This window comes from Pithys albifrons, chromosome Z, assembly GCF_047495875.1.
Source record: "Pithys albifrons albifrons isolate INPA30051 chromosome Z, PitAlb_v1, whole genome shotgun sequence".
In the NCBI taxonomy this organism is placed as follows: domain Eukaryota; kingdom Metazoa; phylum Chordata; class Aves; order Passeriformes; family Thamnophilidae; genus Pithys; species Pithys albifrons.
The window spans coordinates 13,388,608-13,408,073 of NC_092497.1; the positions used below are offsets into that span (position 1 = coordinate 13,388,608).

Sequence of the window (19,466 nt, forward strand, 5' to 3'; positions counted from 1 at the left end):
GTCCCTCCCACTGTAAGAAATTAGGTTCATGACCATCTGAGGAATCTGTATGTGCCTAAGTCTATGGGACCCCATGAAATGCATCCAAGTCCTGAGGAAACTGGCTGTAGTTCCCAAACCACTCTTCATATTTGAAAAGTCAGGGCAGTCAAAAAAAAGGAAAAGGGAAACATTGAACCCGTTTTTAAAAAAGGCAGAAAGGATGATTCTGGAAACTACTGACCTGTCAGCCTCCCCTCTGCATCTGAGAAGCTGATGCAACAGATCCTCCTGGGAGCTGTGCTAAGGCACAGGGAGGACAGGGAGATGATTCAGGACAGCCAGCACAGCTTCACCAAGGGCAAGTCGTGCCTAAGCAAGCCAGTGGCCTTCTATGATGGGGTGACTGCATCAGTGGACACGGGAAGGGCTACAGGTTCATCTGTACTTCTGTAAAGCCTTTCACACAGACCCTCACAACATCCTTCTCTCGAAATTAGCCAGAGATGGATTTGATGGGTGGGGTGTTAGACGGATAAGAAAGTCGTTGGATGTTGCACCCAGAGGGTAGTGGTCAATGTCTCAGAGTCCCAATGGACATCAGTGACAAGTGGTGCTCCTCAGGGGTCTGTGTTGGGACTAGTGTTAATACTTCAATGATGACAAGGACAAAAGGACTGAGTGCATCCTCAGCAAAGCTGAGGAGAGTGGTGCAGTTGACATACCTGAAGGATGAGATGCCACCCAGAGGGACCTGAACTACCTCATGAACTGGGCCATAAGAATCTTGTGCAGTTCACAAGACCAGGTGCAAGGTGCTGCGCCTCGGTTGGGGTACCCCTGGTACCAACACAGGCTGGGGATGAACAGATTGAGAGCAGGATTTGGGGGTGCTGGTGGGTGAGAGGCTGGACATGACCTGGCCATGAAAGCCAAACGTGTCCTGGGCTGCATCAAAAGGAGCATAGTCAGAAGGTCAAGTGAGGGGATTTCAGGAAGATACACAATTTGGTGTTTGTGTGCATGTAATGAAAGTAGACAGAAGGCACTTTTTGACTTCTTTATTTAACAGATACAACACATCATTATAATGAAATAGGGAAAATAATTTGATGGGCTTTTAATACTGTTCTTTCACTATCAATACAAATTAGACTGCCAATATCTGCAACTTCATCCCAAACACTCTGTTTAAAGAGACAGGCTGTATTTGAAGTGATAGTTATGAAATGATTATCTTTGTTATTGCAGTTATGACTGCATCATTACTCCTTGGTATGATCACATTTACAACCTGACTCATCTACATGCCCTTTTATCGTCATTTTGTCTCCTGCAGTTGTCATTTCTTGTTTTGATAATTCTAGAACAGCTATCGAGTAGATTTTGCATCCAGATTTTCCCTATTACTTCAAGTAAAAAAAGAAAATGTTTTCCAAATATTTTTTATCCCCAAGGCAAAGATCACAAAATGTATTTTCAACAGTATAAAAAAAGCTTTCTTTTGCTAAAAAACTGGTAATAGTAAAAGCAACTCTCATTTGTTACATTTACATTCTACACTTTGTAGATACCTTTAGAATAGCATGAATACAGGCCACGTAAGTAATAACTGCAGCAGGAGAAACAACTTTCTCATGATTTTTTTTCAGAGATTCAGTTCAGACATCTGAATTTTTATTTCAGTGCTTCTATTACTTGCACTGACATTTCTGGTCTTGCATTAGTCACTCAGTGAAGCCGTTCTAGCTTAGCCTGTAGAGATTTGAAATTCCCAATAGTTGTTTGCACCGTTAGTGTTGGGCTCATAGACTGAAGTTCAACCAGGTAGCAGCTGACAGCATCCAGGCAAACATTTGTGAATCGCCGCCTGTAAAGAAAACACAGAGTAATAACCAGCTCCTTTTTGTTCCTGTATACTAGAATTCATCTGAAATAGGAAGTGAGCATTCTTTGAGTTTTAATAGAATAACATGTCAGAAAGGTATCTGTTGGCTACTTTTAGGTTTTTAACTATTTATTAGACAAAGCGATTTTTGAAATCTAATGCTTATGATTAAGGCATAATGGGAAAATAAATGAACCCTTACTATTTATCTGATAGTAAATATAAACTATAAAACACAATACAGTTAATATCAATGTGAAATACCTTAATATTTAGATACTACTTTAGACATGAATACAGTTAATGTGTAAGTTATTTAGCTAGCAGTTAAAATAAATTAAATAAAATCACTATTTAGGTATTCATATCTAAGTAGATATCAAAAGTAGACAACATTCCCTATCACAGTATTTAAATCAGCCACCCATAAAAGACCGATAAAGGTCTATCAAAGATAGAGGCAAACTGTATGTGAAGAAGGGACATTTGCACGTGTATTTTCAAAAGAATCAGAAACATTTACATTTAGAAGAGTTATCAAGACTTTGCCTAGTTCTGCGTATTATTTTTGAGACAAGACAGCTCAGACTGAAGTTGACATAGTTTATTCAAAGGAAAATTGTCAAAGCCAGAGATGATATGCAGGCAACTTATTCAAGTACTTAGCTATTTCTTCCACTGGAAACATTTTCTAGTATTACACCCACATTTTTGCATGGTGTGAACTAAGCTCAATTTTAGTCTTGGACACTGATTGATCATCAATGTCTTAAAAACAATCTGGGAAGTTCTATCCCAATGTTAAGCCTTCTGTCTTCCACGTTTACTCAGAGCTTCTAGAATTTCAACATGAAAAAGTTCACTGTTGTCATTCAAAAAATGCCTGATTCTCATTTTGCCCCCACTTTTCCCACATTGCCTCAAATTTTTCCATACTACTCCTTGAGGTATGTTGCCAAAAGTTACAAAATAATACTCTCGATTCCTCATGGATCTTCAGTGAAGAAAATTACCTCTGTTGTAGCAGTTTGTATGGAGAACCCTACATGTTTCCATCAAATGGTTTTGAATAAAGGGTGTCAGTAATCACTGCTAGGAATGAAATACTAAATTCACCCAAAATAAAAGAAGAAAAGATTTGGGGATTGCTGAAATGCAGTATTTTAGGGTATTTCATATATTTCAGTTTCTATTAGGATACAGTTGCCCTTCTTACCTCATAGCTACTCTGCTTGGATCCTGTACATATCCTGATAGTAATACATGAATACATTCTAAGAGGTGTAACGGCTTTTTCATTCTGTTCCAATACGGGTCCTAAAAGAACAAAATCAAAATATTAAGGACAAAAATACTATGAAGGTAAGGAAAAAAATCCTGTCTGGCGTGTACACAAATTGCCAGCTATGGTCATTATTTATTCATAGTATAAAAAATGTAAGGTAAATAGGAATTCTATCTTAATCTACATTAAATCTGTATTTTCACTTAAGTTCTAAAACATACAGGAATTTAGCTTAGGTTTCCGTTACCAAGCAGTCTGTAAAGTAACAGATTATAGGAAGTTCTGAACTCCTAGGAGTCTGGGTCAAAAGAAGCAAATCAATTCTCTCTGTTTACTGCATCAAAGGTTCAGACAAGATGCAGTAATACAACAAAATTTAATTGTTATTAGGAAACAAACAAAATTAATATATTCAATAGGTGCTCTTCCTTCTGCAACATAAGAATTCTTATTCTATTTCATCCTAAATCAGCTCTAGGTGAAGTAAAAGAACTAACAAATTTCCTTATGCTCTAGGATTGAAATGAGTAAAACCAGCGGGGGGAAAACACAGATTTTAAGAGTCTTTGAGCAAAGAAAGCAAAACTATGAACATGGTATTTTAGTATATCCCACCTTACATTGCTTTATGTTTCCCACTAAAGACAGACCTTGTTAGGAGTTGAAAGCAGAAATTTTATTCTGTGCTGTTCTCCTTACCCGTGCTTTAAACAGCTGGTCATACACTTCAAGCAGCCTTGGCAATGGCACTCCAATTTCTTGCATAGTGTATGTAACAAAACCTACATCCCAGTTCAAAGTGCAGACCTGTTGTTCTAGAAACTGCACTAAAAAGTCTGGAGAACAAAAATAAGGAAATATTTAGATTCCAAGTTGTTAGTGGGAGTCTAGCAAAGAAAGGCATTTAAAAGTCGTTTAGTCAAGGTTAATTTTTCTTTCTTCCACACAATTGGTGCCGTTCTCCTGTGAAGCACACGGAATGAGTTCCCCAGTCTACACTGAGCGAAGGCCAGACAAAACGTAACTACCTCCAAAGATGGTATTAGACTGTCAGCAAGGCATGGCAGGGATTACTAAGTATTTTGTTATAGTTTTGCCATGCAACTATGCTGTCAAGAAAAAGTCATGAATTTTTTTTTGTTTCAGCACAAAACACATACAGTCATTACATTTGCTAGAATAGCCAGCAGCACTGCTGGAGCTTTTATCATGTTTACGGATCACTAAAAATTAACAATATATTTCAACACTAAATGTTCATACTGAATGTTGTTGCACAATAGTTTAGTATTATAAAAGAAGATTTAGTGCTGAACAACAGATTTTCTAGGTTTTTATATAATACTAAGTTGTCAAAACATGAGCATCTCAAAAGCAGAAAGAAACCCCAAAAAGGATCCAGAAATCTCCTGAATTCTGTTTTCAGAATCTGCTCCTTCAGACAGCAGCTGATGCTTCCAGAGACAACAGATAAATGTGGTTGCCTGAAATCTTATTATATATAAAAATACACATTTTTACTTTGTACTTTGATAGAAACAAACTTTGCTGCTTTCTAAAACGGGATCTGCACGGCCATCCAAAAGCAAGTGCTGCTGCAATCTAAACTTCATTCACTTCCTGTTTCTTTTAGGATTAAAAAAAAGAGGCATTTCTTGGTTTAAAACTTTGTTAAGAGGCTACAAAGAAGGCTGAGACCCACTCATGTCACATATACTTATTTAGCATGCAGGCTAAACAACTTGCCTAAAGGGAAGTAACGAGGTGTGCCAGCATATATCTTTCCAAGCAATGCCAATTTCAAACACAGTGCTTGCATTCTGTCAGCGGCGTTCAGAGATACACTGTCGTTCAATTCTGAAAGCGAAAAGAAAACATTCAGAGAGAACCTCAGAAAAAAAGTTCCACATTTCTACTAAACAACACTGAGGTATTTAAATTTACATAAATAATGCAGCAAAATCAATTATCAATGCAAAATCAGCACATAGAAGTAAAACCACAACTTTTTCTGGTGTTCATGCACGTGCATTCACAGACTTTCATGTTTCCTTGAATTTCCATGCCAATCTACTTAAACACAGCCAAACAAAAACACATCCCAAAACGAACCCACTACCACACAGCTTTTCCCTCAAATCCCTATCAGTGTTGTTTGCACAACGACAAGCACAAGCCCAAAATATCCAAGTGGGGGAAAAACCCAAGAAGAGAGAGTGAATTACGAACTCATGGCAAAGGATCGTCACAGCTGAGTGGCTGAGCTTGCACAGTTGTGCCTACTACTGTTTCTGTAAAAATGGACAGAACCCTGCCAGTTCCACTCCTGTCAACATTATAAATGCAGAATTTTTTGAAGATTCTTTAGTTTTTATAATGAGACATTTACTTACATTGTAACATTTAATTTACATTTAACATTTTTATTATAATTTCCTAATGGTGGAATCTTCAGACAGAATTTCAGGGGTATTCTGAAGTCAGATGTAATGGCATCGTGGGATGAAATAATTTTTTAATGTTATCTGGAATGTGATTATTCAAGACATATGTGCAATATGCTCGAATGTATATGTAAAATATCACTTTTCTGTCCTTTAGGCACACAAACCAGAAGTAATAAAATGAACTAATTGTTAACTACACTTAAGAAATATATTACAGAATAGCCCAGAAAAGATGCATCTCACTTGGACAGCACAACAGTAGCAGCACACTCGCTCTTGAAAGCCAGAACTGGATCATTTTCCTAAAGTTCTAGCTTGTACCAGTTTTAAGACCTACCTTTTTCAATGATTTCTTGCCAGAGAGTTTGCACCAAGATAGGATCAGAATGACCTGCACAGTGTATGATTGCAAGCTTGCACTCCGAGAGCTTGAAAGGGTCAGCAAATTCTCCATATAGCTGGAAGGAAAATTACCAGGCTTTACACTTAATGGAAGCTAATTTTAAAGGAAATTCTGTAAGTCAGTTATGCTTTAATTTGTGAGGTAGACCTTAGACTAGTAAAGATGCAACTTAAGTAACTGTTGTCAATGACTAAAGTTTTTTTTTGCTGTGTTTAGTCTCACTTCTTAAATATAATCCCAAATTTTATATGAACTTAAAGTTAAAACTGTTAATTTTTCAACAATTTAACAAAAAAAATAAGAAATCTAAGAGACTTCATAAAGAAGACAAAGTTGTAAAAGAAATGAAAGCCCTGAAGACTGAAAGACTGTCAAAGCACAGAAAATGACAGTGTGAGGTAACAGACATGTTGAGACCAGAAATGCCAAACTATCTACTTCTTTTGCTAGTCAGCATAGGATCATTCTTTAAAAAACCTTTTTCCCTCCAAAATGTGATAAACTGAACTTTAACACAGGGAAACTTCAATCACCTTGGTTATATCCATCAGCTCAGCATCAAGCTGGGAGATAGCATCTTGTACTGAAGAATGATGGGAATACTGACGCTGTAATGTTTCTTGTATGTGAAGCTGGATCCTTGCAACCTTGTTTCAAGAGGAAAATACAGTATTTCAAGATAGAAGGAATTTAATCAAAGTTGAAGAACAGACCAAGAATTAACTTTAAATTATTCAAATGCAGGATTATTATTAAATTACACCATTATCAACTGCATAACGTTGCCATGTCAGGAAGAAAGCACAGAAATCTGTTTCAATAGAACTGGTAATAAAAATGTCATGTGCCAGTGAGACAAAGTGAAGTAATGCCTTTAACAGTCTAGCTTAGATTAATATTTTTTCTTACTTCCATTGTCTCTTCTAGTTCATGTAGGAATTCACCATCTGCAGCTACAGAGGATATGGCCGTGGAACTTTTGGCACTCAAAATGGCACGTGCAATGTATTCAAGACGCTGCTGTAGAGAAATTTCTGTGCTGCAAAACAAATATTCAAAACAAAATGGAAAATTTATGTAATTATTTGACGATTAGTTATATTCCAGCTATATCCTAGAACTGGGCATGTGGCTTGTCCTGATTTTACTAAATCATGCAGGACATGATTCAACCATGTATCCTCATCTTTGCTCAGGCTTAGTTCTAGTGTACTTCTCAATCCAGTACTCCAGTTAACTATTGCATTATAAAAATCTGTGTAAGAAATTAGCACTTAATATATGGTACTTGCAACAGAAAATACATTGCAAACTAATGTATAATACATAAAATAAACACAATTCCTTTGCAATAACTTCTGGGATTAAAAACTTGATGTATTCTATTAATTTAAACTTTTTTTAGAAAACCTCCTTGGGCACTGGCCTTATCTTGTCCTCGGCCTTTTCTTAAAAGATCTTAGTTTGTTTGCTTTTTCCTAATTACCTCAGTATATGCAACAGATCACACATAATCCATACCTATGTAGGTCAGCCAGCTTAGCCAAGACTCTGGCAGCATTACTAAAATTTCTGTTCTTCTCAAAGTATCTCCACAGTAAATCCATATAACGGACTTTGTTTTGGTCAATCTTGGTCATCCGCACCAGGTAGGGTTCCAAAAAGGGCGCTGTAACCTGTAGAAGTCACAATGATAACACTGATACGCTTGCTCTTCCATTTTTTTTAAAGCACCAGTATTATTAGAATTAACTCTTGTAGTTTGCTGTCCATACATGAGCTCACCTGTAACAGTTTGTCTGCCAAGTCAGCTTGTATCAGCCAGTTGTAAAGTGCAATACTGAAGAGTTCATCCGTTGAACGCTGAGCCAGCTTTAGCATTTGTTCAAACTGAGGGAAGAAAAGGCCAAAGCAGTTACTCCAGATACAGTTACATTACATAAAGCACTGAATTCCTACGCAACAATACAAGTTATTTGCACGCCACAATTTGTATGGAAGCTCTAGATAGAGAGGCCGATTCATGACAAATCTTCACTTCAATAAACTATTCCACAAGTTTAAAATAGTAAATTCTATACTGCTTCAAATTACACTATTTTCTGGAGTGCAGTCATGACTTTTTTGTGAGTTTCTTACATGGTGTCCTGCCTCTTCATTGCTTAGCATGTTGGGGTCAGATGACAGCACTGGAGGACCTGGCTTTTTGGGTACACTGGGAGACTGAGGAGCAGCTTTACTTTGATTCACTAACTCTTGAAGGGTGTCAGTGATACACTTGTAGCTGTTCAATCTGTAAACAGAGCAAAAGAAAAGTCTCATAATTTTCACTGTAACTATCTCTGAAAGACTTTTTTCAAGTGTTGTTATTGTATGACTTTGTAAATAGCTACTAAAACTGAAAAACATCGCAGAGTATTGTCAGCTAGTTGTGACAATTAGTTTATTCTCATGTGTCTTTCTAACAAGTATTTCTGTAATGTTCAGATCACAATGTTTTCTACATCTATCATTTTAGCCTTTCTTCCAGATTAAGTTGGTGCCATATTAATCACAATCAAAGGGTGTTACTGGATAAAAAGATTTATATTGTATCCCGTATCATAAAATGCTAGTTTGTTATTACCCTACATACCTTGCCAAAAAGAGCTCCTTTTCCAGTCACTTGAAATAAAATACCCCATACAATGATAATAAGGTATCACGAAAACTTGCCTCTCTTGAAAAGCTTGTAGTCCAACAACATCCTCTTCTGGTTCTCCATTTTTATAGAAATGAAGACCAAGACCTTGGGGATCTTTCTTCTCAGCAGCTGTAAGAGAGAGTTCTACTACTCCCTCATAGAAACGCACTAGGAAAAATCAAAACAAGTATCACTGTTCAGTATTACAGTAAATCTAGGACAAAATTGTAAGTGACATCATGACTCCTCATTTTAGCAAGCAAGAAAGAATAAACACTATTCACTCTGGTCTGTATCATACAGAGTTTACACCCATACCCCACCTGTGGGACTTATTTGCAAGTTAGCTGTTAGAATCAATATTGCATCCAGCAAAACGTGTGACACTGTACAGATTTGCCAGTTACATCTATGTTTAAATTATGTACTAGCTTCTACTGCACTCAACAGGATTCAAAACCATCTTTCAAATGGCTTATTTGGTATAAAACTTTAATTGAAACCACTGCTTACATACAGCCCAACAATTTTCCTAAAATATTTTAACTATATATATGAAAGAAAAGGATGTTGCAATATGAAATAAGTGCATGGAAATATTTCAATAGAGAAGTGGTTTTCTTGGTTAGCTATTTAAATCTAGAAAGGCTTTAAAAGAACAGGGTGGAACAATTTAATTGCAAGAGTTATCAACTAACTCTTTGTGGTAACACACTGTAATAGGAGTTGAAAGCTAGTAAACAAAACAAATAGAAAAGAAGATGGGATGAAAGGATACTACAGAAACTATCTGACAGAAGATGATTAGTGACTGGCTCTTACCTTGCCTATACTGTGCACAAACATTAGCAAGGTCTACTTGATTGCTGATCTTCTGGTACTCCTTCAGTGACTCCCTCAGCATCTTCTCTTTTTCCATTTTGCTTTGAGCCTGTCGAGAGCGCTGAAGAAGTTCATTTGCCTAGAGACAATAGGAAAATGGAAATTACCTACATGATCCACAGATCACAGATACTGAGAATAAGTTATTATTCCAAACTTCAAAGCTGAAACAGTAGAAATATCACCCTTTCAAAAGCAAACTCTGGTCACTAAGTTCCCAGCAGAAAGACTACAATAGCAATGGATAGAAGGGCTGAAAACTTAATGAAGTGGTTCTCCATTATCTTCTCACAAGTTCTTCATTTCAAATTTATTTGAAAACTTTCAAAGACCAAAGGTCTTAAATACAATTATCTTTCACAAGTTCCACTAAAATATGCAACAGACAAAAACCATGACACTACATTGAAGAAAGACTGAAATAAGAAAACATTAACATATGGAAGACATATACACATTAGATTAGAAGTAGAGACTCTATGAACATTATAAACAACTGCAAATGCCTCAAATGATTTCCATGTAATATTCGGCATTAATCAACTTAAAGACTCTGTGCTGGTTTAAAGGCAAACCAGTGGGAGAAATGAACCCAGATCAGGAGAGATTACAACACAAGAGTTACAATTTCCTAAAAAGATCACAATAAATAAAACAACATGGAGAAAAATTGGTTTTAACCCACAGAAGAACAGTTGTATAACCCAGTACCCTGGGGCACGAACAGCATGGTGTTTCCTAACATACCCCTCATATGCACTACAGGGACTTCATCTACAGTATGCAAGGGTTCTGACTGGTCAGGGCCAGCTCAGTTGATGGAGCCTCAGGTGTTGACCAATCAGGTGGCTTTTGCTAAATGCAGCTCCCAGTGTTTCAAAGTCCCCCTGCCCAGTGCCCTCAAGGTGGTTTTCAGCAGTCCATTGCACTGCTCAACTTTCCCAGAAGCTGGTGCATGGTAGGAGATATGATACACCCACTCAGTGCCGAACTCTCTGGCCCACATGCTTGTTATTGTTCAGGGCCCCACTGGAAATCATTTTTCTTCCGTGTCACAAGGTAGAGAGAACATACAATCTGACTGTACTCAGGGATATGCATCCTTCAAAAGTCCACGGCGCCTAGGAAAGCCTGAGTTTCCTTCTTGCTGGTCGGTGGGAACATAGCTGCTATTTTGTTGATCACCTCTGTTGGAATCTGGCAACATCCGTCTTGCCACTTCACTCCTAGGAACTGAATTTCCTGAGCAGGTCCCTTGACCTTACTTCGTTTAATGGCAAAACCAGCTCTTAGGAGAATCTGGATTATCTTCTTTCCTTTCTCAAAAACTTCCCCTGCTGTGTTCCCCCACACAATGATGTCATCGATGTACTGTAGATGTTCTGGAGCCTCACCCTTTTTTCAGTGCAGTCTGGATCAGTCCATGGCAAATGGTGGGACTGTGTTTCCACCCTGGGGCAGTCGATTCCAGGTGTACTACACACTCCTCCAGGTGAAAGCGAACTGTGGCCTGCACTCTGCTGCCAACGGAATGGAGAAAAAGGCATTGGCAATGTCGATGGTGGCATACCACTTGGCTGCCTTGGACTCCAGCTCATACTGAAGCTCCAGCAAATCTGGCACAGCGGCACTCGGGGGGGTGTGACCTCATTGAGACCACGGTCATCCACCGTCAGCCTCCACTCTCCACTGGACTTTTGTACTGGCCATATGGGGCTATTAAAGGTGAGCGAGTCTTGCTGACCACTCCTTGGCTCTCCAGCTCACGAATCATCTTGTGTATGGGGGTCACAGAGTCTCAGTCAGTGCGGTATTGCTGACGGTGCACTGTGGCTGTGGCCAGCGGTACCAATTGTTCTTCAACTTTCAGCAGTCCCACAGCAAAAGGGTCCTCTGAGAGGCCAGACAAGGTGCTCAGCTGTCTGATTTCCTCTGTCTCCACAGCAGCTATGCCAAAGGCCCAACGCAGTCCCTTTGGGTCTTTGAAATACCCATTCCTCAGGTAGTCTATGCCAAGGATACACGGGGCTTCTGGAGCAGTCACAATGGGGTGTCTATGCCATTCCTTCCCTGTCAAGCTGACTTCAGCTTCCAGTACAGTCAGCTGTTGGGATCCCCCTGTCACCCCAGAAATAGAGATGGATTCTGCCCCAACGTATCCTGATGGCATCAACGTGCATTGTGCGCCAGTGTCCACTAAAGCTTTGTATTTCTGTGGGTCTGATGTGCCAGGCCACCGAATCCACACAGTCCAATAAACCCGACTGTCCCTCTCCTCTACCTGGCTAGAGGCAGGGCCCTCCTACTCCTGGTCATGGTACTCACTGCGCTCTCCTTGTGAATATGACCTGAAGGTCCCTTCAAGAGGATCGGACATGATATCATCACTCCTATACTGTCTGGAGTCTTGCCCACGAGAGACTGGAGCAGCCTTCAACCTTGAAGAATTCCCTGTGGTAGTTGTGCCTCTTTTCAATTCACATACCCAAGCTGCTAAGGAAGAGGTGGGTTTCCCATCCCACTTCCTCCTATCTTCCCCATGCTCATGGAGATAAAACCACAGATTGCCACACGGAGTGTGCCCTTTCTCCTTGGCTGGGGGATATCTGCTCCTGATGGCAGAGACTCTCCATTGTCCTGGTGAGATATGAAGATTCCTTCCTTAATTTCCTCCCTTAGCTTCTGGTGGTCCTCTTCAGTCTCCTCTTCCAGTTCGGCCAGCTTTGTTTCCACAGCTGAGATGTGCGCTCGTAATGGGGCAGTGACAGTGCCTTCATAAATCCTGAGTTTGTTAATGGGCACGCCCACCTTGTCCTCTCCACTGCAACCTTGCTAAGTAGTGGGAATACATTTCTGGCCCAAGCCAGAACCACATCTGGGATGTTCATTGTACACCATCTGGACTTTTAGGGAATCTCTCATCTTCTGAAAAGTTTATCTCCAGTATGGCTAATACCCTTAAGCACCAGATACTTTGTTCCATCATGTTCCACTGTCGTTGCTGTATGTGGAGGTCCCGTGGTGTAAAGGAGAGCACTCTGGACCCTGAATCCCAAGGATCTGAGTTCAAGTCTCAGTGGGGACCATCCCCTGGCAGTTCAATGCCTCCCTGTCATGCCATCCTGTCAGATCTCGGATGCTCAGCAGGGTCAGCCCCGGTCAGTGCCGGGTGCTGTGACAGTCCCGAGGACTTCCCTGTCACTGTCCAAGCTCGCTCGGCTGTGGCAGATGGACCCTCAGGACTTAAACGGTGCGGTCAGTTCTGTGCACACTGTGCCTCACCTAAAAAATCCACTGCGCAGGCTGGAAGGGCACGTGGGGAGAGCCCTGCCCAAATCTTCATTCACAAAGTCTGGTCATACATCAGAAATGACAGAGAGGGTGTAAAATACACAGCTCTGGTCACACCCACACCGTAATAAACTGGTCTGGGCCACTGTAACTAGGACAGACACAAACAGGCCCATGCCTTTTTGCCTTCTTTGTTTTTTGTGCTTCTGAAACTACTTGAGTATAATCACTTACAAGCTGTCAAACTTACCTGATGTGAATGTGCTCTAAAGTGCTTTAAAATGTGCAGTGCACTTACCTTGGAACACACAGCATCATCAGTGCTATAAAGAAGAGGGCAGATATCTTGCAAATGAGCAATGATGCCATCCACAGCAGCATTATCTCTGATGTAACAGTTTATGAGAGAAGCAATTAGTGCTCCAGTCAACTCTCTGTCTCTAATCACCAAGTCTTTAAAAGCAGTAATCTTTAGCTGTTCTTGAAGTTCCTGAAGACAAATAGGATATCATCAGTTTAAGAAAACTTTTACTTTATTCTGTTGTTACAGCAGCAAAATGAACTGTTTCCAGTAAGTAAAACCATACACAACTCAAATGACTGCAGTGCACAGCACAGAAATCTCTTGTTTAAAACACACATTATATAGCAAAATGTAAATAATAAAGGAAAGCCTAACAACGAAAGCACTAGATACTGGGATGCCTAAGGACAGTGAGAACTCCTCTCAGCAGACTTCCTCTGCCATCTTCACTATGGGTCACCTCTGTTTCAGATGCCTGTGAGTAAGAATGGAACTAGCAGTTCCTCTTATTTCACAGGGCACTGTCAGAATGCACATCCTATAAAAATAAGTATGCCACAGTTTTTAAGAATGGGAACCATCTCACTGTTTGAAATGAAAAAAATGACAGATGCACTAAAAGGAGGAGTTTGAAAAATTCAGGGTCTGCACTCTTCATGATTTTTAAAATTATACCGAAGATTATTAATATTTTTTATTTTTTGGGAATATTTGCTTTCATAGAGTTGCTAGTAGCATCTTTACATGATCACTAAGAGCAAGGTAATACTATTACAAAACCTCTAAATCTACTGAAGACAGAGGAAAATGTTATAATTGTTAAACAGTTAATATACTCCTTGTCTAACACAAGATAAAAGCTGCCAAAAGTTCTCCAATGTAATAGTGTGAAGAATTACAGCTTCTCTGCATCTTTGAGATTTTAAAATTATTTTATAGACAAAGAATACAACTTCTCAAATTAACTATTTTCCTATCAAGTTCTGAGACAGAATGCCTAGTATTCAAAGTAATAGCTTTTTCAAGGGTTGAATGCTAAGTTGACATTAGGAAAGGGTGCAGTAGGAGGCACGGTTCTGCAAATTGCCTTCTTTACGAACCAGGGGAGGCTGAAAGAACTGGGATCATTTAGCCTGGAGGTACAGGGGGCAGTATCAGGGATCTTACTAACATTTTTGGAAAGGTGTAAAGAAGGCAGAGCCACACTTTTCTCAGTTTTTTGCCCAGTAATAGGACACCATACAATCGTCAAAAGCTGAAGCAAAGGAAATTATACCTAAATATAAATTATTTTTACCACAAGTTGCCCAGAGACACTGTGGAGTTTCCACTTTTGGAGATATTAAAATCCTTACTGGACACGGTCCTGGGCAACATGACCTAGCTGACCTTGCTGTGAGGATCAACTAGATTAATTCTTCCCTGCAGAGGGGGCAAGTTCCAGTAATTCCTTTCAACTTCAGCTGTTCTGTGATACGTTCTGGAACTCTAATTGCACAGAAGTGCAAAGACTCTCCTGCCCTATTGCTCTCCAACTTCTACCAAGACTAAGGCTAAGAGTGAATTCCACTTGGCTAGAAAACACTGGTATAGTTTCCAGAATGTGTTTAAGGTGAAAACACAGTAATTTATGAAACCAGACTCATTATTTACCATCCATGTAAGTAAAACATTGTTAGTATTGTTAGTGACACTTTCAATTCCATAAAACTGGGTGATTAGGTCAATACTAGACATCAAACACTTGCAACTTGAATAAAAATCCCTATGTGGTTTAAAATTCATTTAGTAGTCCTTTGGGAATACTTAGGTAGTAAAGGAAATTCAGGTGATTGGTACAAACAAATTAAAATTATGTGATCCAGCCCTTACCTTCTGAAGCTCACCTACAGCAACACTGAACTGGTGCTCACATAGCAACTTCCACAAAGCCAATGCCTGGCAGGTTTTGCGAACAAGCTGCTGGATGCCTTGAAGTGAGGTCTTTTCAGTTAGTTGTGCCTCAGCTGAAAAAGCAGAGATTGCCAGCAAATAATTGTTCTACATGCTTCAAATTAGCACGTGAATTTTTGAGGTTTTACAGCAACAATCTCCTTAAATTTCTAATTTTTTTCTTTCACATTCTTGACTAAGCTCTCTAGCTCTCTGGAGATAAGTGCAGTGTTAACATGTCCCCAAAACAGGTGTCATCTGTTAACATTTACTTCAAACCATTTAACACAAGAAGGAATACTTTCTGAAAAAGAATGTTTTCCTGTGAATGCACTAGATTTACACAACAGTCTGAATTTTTTGCCTATTTTTTTCATAAACAGCTATTATAAATGTATGTATGATGAACACAAAGGGAATAAAACCAAACCCATACATATGCTCTTTTTGTTTGATTACCTGTATTGACTTGTAGAGAGAACAATCACAATTACTGCTGTGGTCAACATTAGCCACATTTTCTTTAAAGCTCCAACTACTTCAAAAACTAGTAACATTTAAATCTGGTAACATGTATTATATTAACTGAAAAAATAATGTTTCATATTTGTATCATGGGTGGAACATAACCGCAACAATTTATATCTGTACTTTTGAGTGCTTACAGTTCAAAAATGAGGAAACAATAAATACACTTTGACACTTAGCAATCCAAAAGGGTTTATGAGTCTTGTAAAGAAAAAAATGAAAAATAAAAGTATTAAATATCCACCAAATCTTACATAATGACTTAGAAAAAAATTTTACATTTGCTCTGTTGGAAAACCAGGATTATAAGTCACAGAGACCATCTCCAATTCCACATACACAGCAGCAACGCTTCCCAACTTTCCTGCAAGTGCTGGGTAAAAGTTGCCCTATAGGAGGACATGAATTCCAATGGGCTGTGTGACAGACTTCATATTTCTAAACAAAGTTTCGTAGACATTGCAGTGACTTTACCTTTGGCAACTTGCACTACAGTATCTGGTTTTACTGTGACATAATGCTCACTTGTCTCATAAACCAACTGCTCAGCAATTGCTATCTTGAAAATATAGATGGGTGAGCAGCTACTAAGTACTGTAGTAAGGAGATAAAAAGTGCTATGAATTATGGAGAATATGAGGAGGGAAAAAAAGGAGAAGGTAAATGTGCCCCATGCATATTGTTTAATGTAAAATTTGTGTGAAAAAAAGGCCTTTTCATTCAGAGGATTTCACAAGAAAAGTCAGAAAGGCAACATCCAAGTGCACCATTTCCTTATTCAAAAGTAATTCAAATATTGTTCAAAAGTAATTACATACCATGATACTTCCTTTGGAGTTCTTGCTGGACTTGCTGAGAACTTGCACCATCAGGCCGCATAAACCCCAGGAGCCTCTGCTGGAGATTGGCTGGTGTGCTGAAACTGCAATTAAAAAAAATCATCATACAAATACCGAATCTTTTAAAGATGAATCTAACAACTTATTTTTAGCATCAGAGTAGCTGAAGCTTGAGACCATGAAAACACTTCAACTCAATACAGGCATCGTACAGTTTTTCAAAAGCTGGACATTAAATACCACCAGTAAATTACCACAATGAACAATACCTTGGGTTTCCAAGGGCTCCTACTGTAGCAAACTGTGAATTTCTATCCAGAAATTCTTGCAAGCCTTTAAGTTCTTGTAGCACACATTCCAGCACATGGGATGGAACACTGCTTTCCATCTGCAAAAGCAAGCAAGCTTCTTTACAGAGAGCTGGGTTTTCACACTTTTTCCCAAAAATTTTCAATTTTAATCTAACACCACTAAAAAGACAAGTAAGAGGATACAAGAAATATGGAGTGTAACAGTAATGGATCACTAGAACACAACATCATTATAGCAGCACATTCATTGGGGAGGGCACACATGTGAAGAGGGAGGAGTCCTCTGAAGATACAATATTCAAGATGCTACTTTCTTTGCCCCTTCAATAACTAAATAAGCTATGCTTTACTATTTCCAGCTATAAACTAGAACAATGACTGAGCATTGCTAAGACACAGTATAACTGCCAAGGTCTTCCAGAGTCTCCCAGTTACCTTAGGAGGTAGGAGGAGGAAAGCTCATGTAGCAGTTAATCTGCAGTGCTGAAATTACTCAGTTCAGGATTCTATTAACATCCACAGTCAGAAAAGATTTTGTTAGTTAAACAGCAAGGGGTTAGTCAGAAAAGTGATGGGTTTTTTTCCCATTACTGCACACAACTTCTGTAACTGCAATGACTCTTCCAACTCACTAAAAATAAGAGGGGATGTGCAGAAACCCTAAGGGGGTATGAAGAAAGGACAATCAGTAACATGGAGAAAACTGGCCACTGCCAAAGAGATACAATTAGTTATGTTTCTTAAAAAGTAACATTCCAAGTAAGAGCTCAAGAAGACAAGTAATTCTCAGTTAAGAGATGAGGACTTAAGAAAACATTGACAGAACAATGATGGTTTCTGTACCTTAACCATTTATAACTGGGAATGGAAGTTGAAAAGTATCTCAGAAATGAAAAAGGACTTAAATACTGTAAGAAACTCTTAAGAACACAGAATAATCTTTTACATACTGCAACAACTTCTCGATTGCCACTCTTGAAAACTCTCTCCACAACTATGCTGCCATCCCAAATATTTCTGCAACATAAAACAGCTCTGTGTTAAAGACCAAGTAACTTATGCATGTATTTTTGCAAGTCTTCTATGTATAATCTCTTAGGAAAGAAGTGATAAAGCTTTTTGCTTCAAGATCCGAAGCCAGGATTTAATTTGGATGAAAATTAAATATTCAAAAAGTAACCATTAAGCAATTGTGAATGGTGCAGATACAAATAATTAACAAAATTCCAAATGTTAACACTTGAAATAAATTAGATACTTTCAAATATTTTAACTATAGGCCAATATTATTCCCTGGAAACACAGAGCAAACAAACAAATATTGTTACAAAAATTTCTTTCCCAATCGGCATGCAGAGATGCAGAGCTCTATTCATGCAACATCCCAGTAACAGGTGTAGTAACTCTTTAGTTCTGCTTCATTGCTCTGACTTAGGCATTCCATTCAGAGATTAACAGAAGTAACTTAAAGCCAGGATTTTGATCCTGTAAGTCCTTCTTTCTGTTTCATCCTTTAGTAAGAGTTTAAAACATACAGCTCATAGATTTGTACAACAAAACTGCAGTTTTCAGACTTGTGCTTATGTGCTTCATTCCAGGTCAATGTCGAAGCAACCTTCCTGCCCCAGGCATTTAGTGAATGTATTACTAAAAGGGCTGCAAAATAACCTATTATATCAACATAAAAATGCACTTCAGTAATTTCCAATTTAACTTCTGTTAAAATAGAATTCATCACCTACAAGCATTACTGGAAAGAAAAACTGGTAAACAAATCGAGTGACAGGATCCCTTTTTACACAAACACCTCACCCTATAATACGAGCAAAGTATATGCAGATGCCATTGTGTCTTCCAGAAAATACTATCTCAGGGCCCATCATTCCGCTAACGGAGGTACCAGGGTGAGACATGGAATTCCCAGGTGGAAACAGGGGAGTTGACATAGCAGGAGGCTGTAAACCTAAGGTAAAAATAAGGAAATATTTCTCATTTGAATGTAATAAAAAAACAAAAAAGAAACCCAAAAAAACCCCAAACAATCTGTTTTTCCAGAAAGGAAAAGCAGGTGTTACCTCGCCCAGATGTCAAAAAGCTAGGACTAGGATATGGACTATCAACAGTCAGAGGGGAACCTAAAAAGGGAAAAGAAATACAGGTAAGTTTCTTAAAAGCAATGCAAAAAATAACCCAAAATCTAATCCTTAAAATAACTGTGCAAAAGCAGAGAAGTTTTATTTTTAGCAAAGTATCAAATTGCACAATTTCTTATCAACTCAACATTCCACAAGCGAATCAAATGGATACATTTCCTTAAAGAGCAGTTATCAACCCTTTTTCTCCAGTTTTTATGTGTTATTTATTGCACATCACCTGTTCTTTGCATTGAATGTAATATTGTCCACAGACTTTCAGACTGTTCCCATTCCTGATATGGGCACACATTCTTAAAGCACTCACTTTCAGTCATTTAGATCTTTTGAAATAATATCAATTTTACCTTTTGAGCACTTGACTGAAAGACACTGATATTATTACCCTTCATTTTTACATAGGGCAGATGGCAACGCTGTTAACTTGGAATGCTAATTTTGAGATTATCCATAGCCTTAAATTCTGCTATGAACACTCAACCCTCCTGCAGCTTGACTTTGAGCACTCAAATCGCCAAAATATGAGGAGCATGTGTGGTCA

The 19,466-nt window shown here is 38.7% G+C and overlaps 1 protein-coding gene across 1 annotated transcript in view; it reads right to left on the reverse strand.

The window, feature by feature from the left end:
• Positions 1–1,025: 1,025 nt before the first annotated feature.
• Positions 1,026–19,466, reverse strand: part of NUP155 (nucleoporin 155) — a 33,687-nt gene continuing 15,246 nt past the window's right edge. Inside the window, exons 17-35 of the mRNA XM_071581233.1 lie at positions 18,848–18,907; positions 18,585–18,735; positions 17,723–17,789; positions 16,731–16,849; positions 16,441–16,544; positions 15,035–15,168; positions 13,157–13,348; positions 9,508–9,646; positions 8,718–8,853; positions 8,142–8,295; positions 7,788–7,892; positions 7,524–7,678; positions 6,912–7,041; positions 6,536–6,649; positions 5,937–6,057; positions 4,899–5,009; positions 3,852–3,988; positions 3,084–3,184; positions 1,026–1,849 (exon numbers count right to left, since the gene is read on the reverse strand). Of these exons, the coding sequence (XP_071437334.1) occupies positions 1,711–1,849; positions 3,084–3,184; positions 3,852–3,988; positions 4,899–5,009; positions 5,937–6,057; positions 6,536–6,649; positions 6,912–7,041; positions 7,524–7,678; positions 7,788–7,892; positions 8,142–8,295; positions 8,718–8,853; positions 9,508–9,646; positions 13,157–13,348; positions 15,035–15,168; positions 16,441–16,544; positions 16,731–16,849; positions 17,723–17,789; positions 18,585–18,735; positions 18,848–18,907 (2,369 nt within the window). The 3' untranslated portion in view covers positions 1,026–1,710. The remainder of the gene's footprint in view (positions 1,850–3,083; positions 3,185–3,851; positions 3,989–4,898; positions 5,010–5,936; positions 6,058–6,535; positions 6,650–6,911; positions 7,042–7,523; positions 7,679–7,787; positions 7,893–8,141; positions 8,296–8,717; positions 8,854–9,507; positions 9,647–13,156; positions 13,349–15,034; positions 15,169–16,440; positions 16,545–16,730; positions 16,850–17,722; positions 17,790–18,584; positions 18,736–18,847; positions 18,908–19,466) is intronic.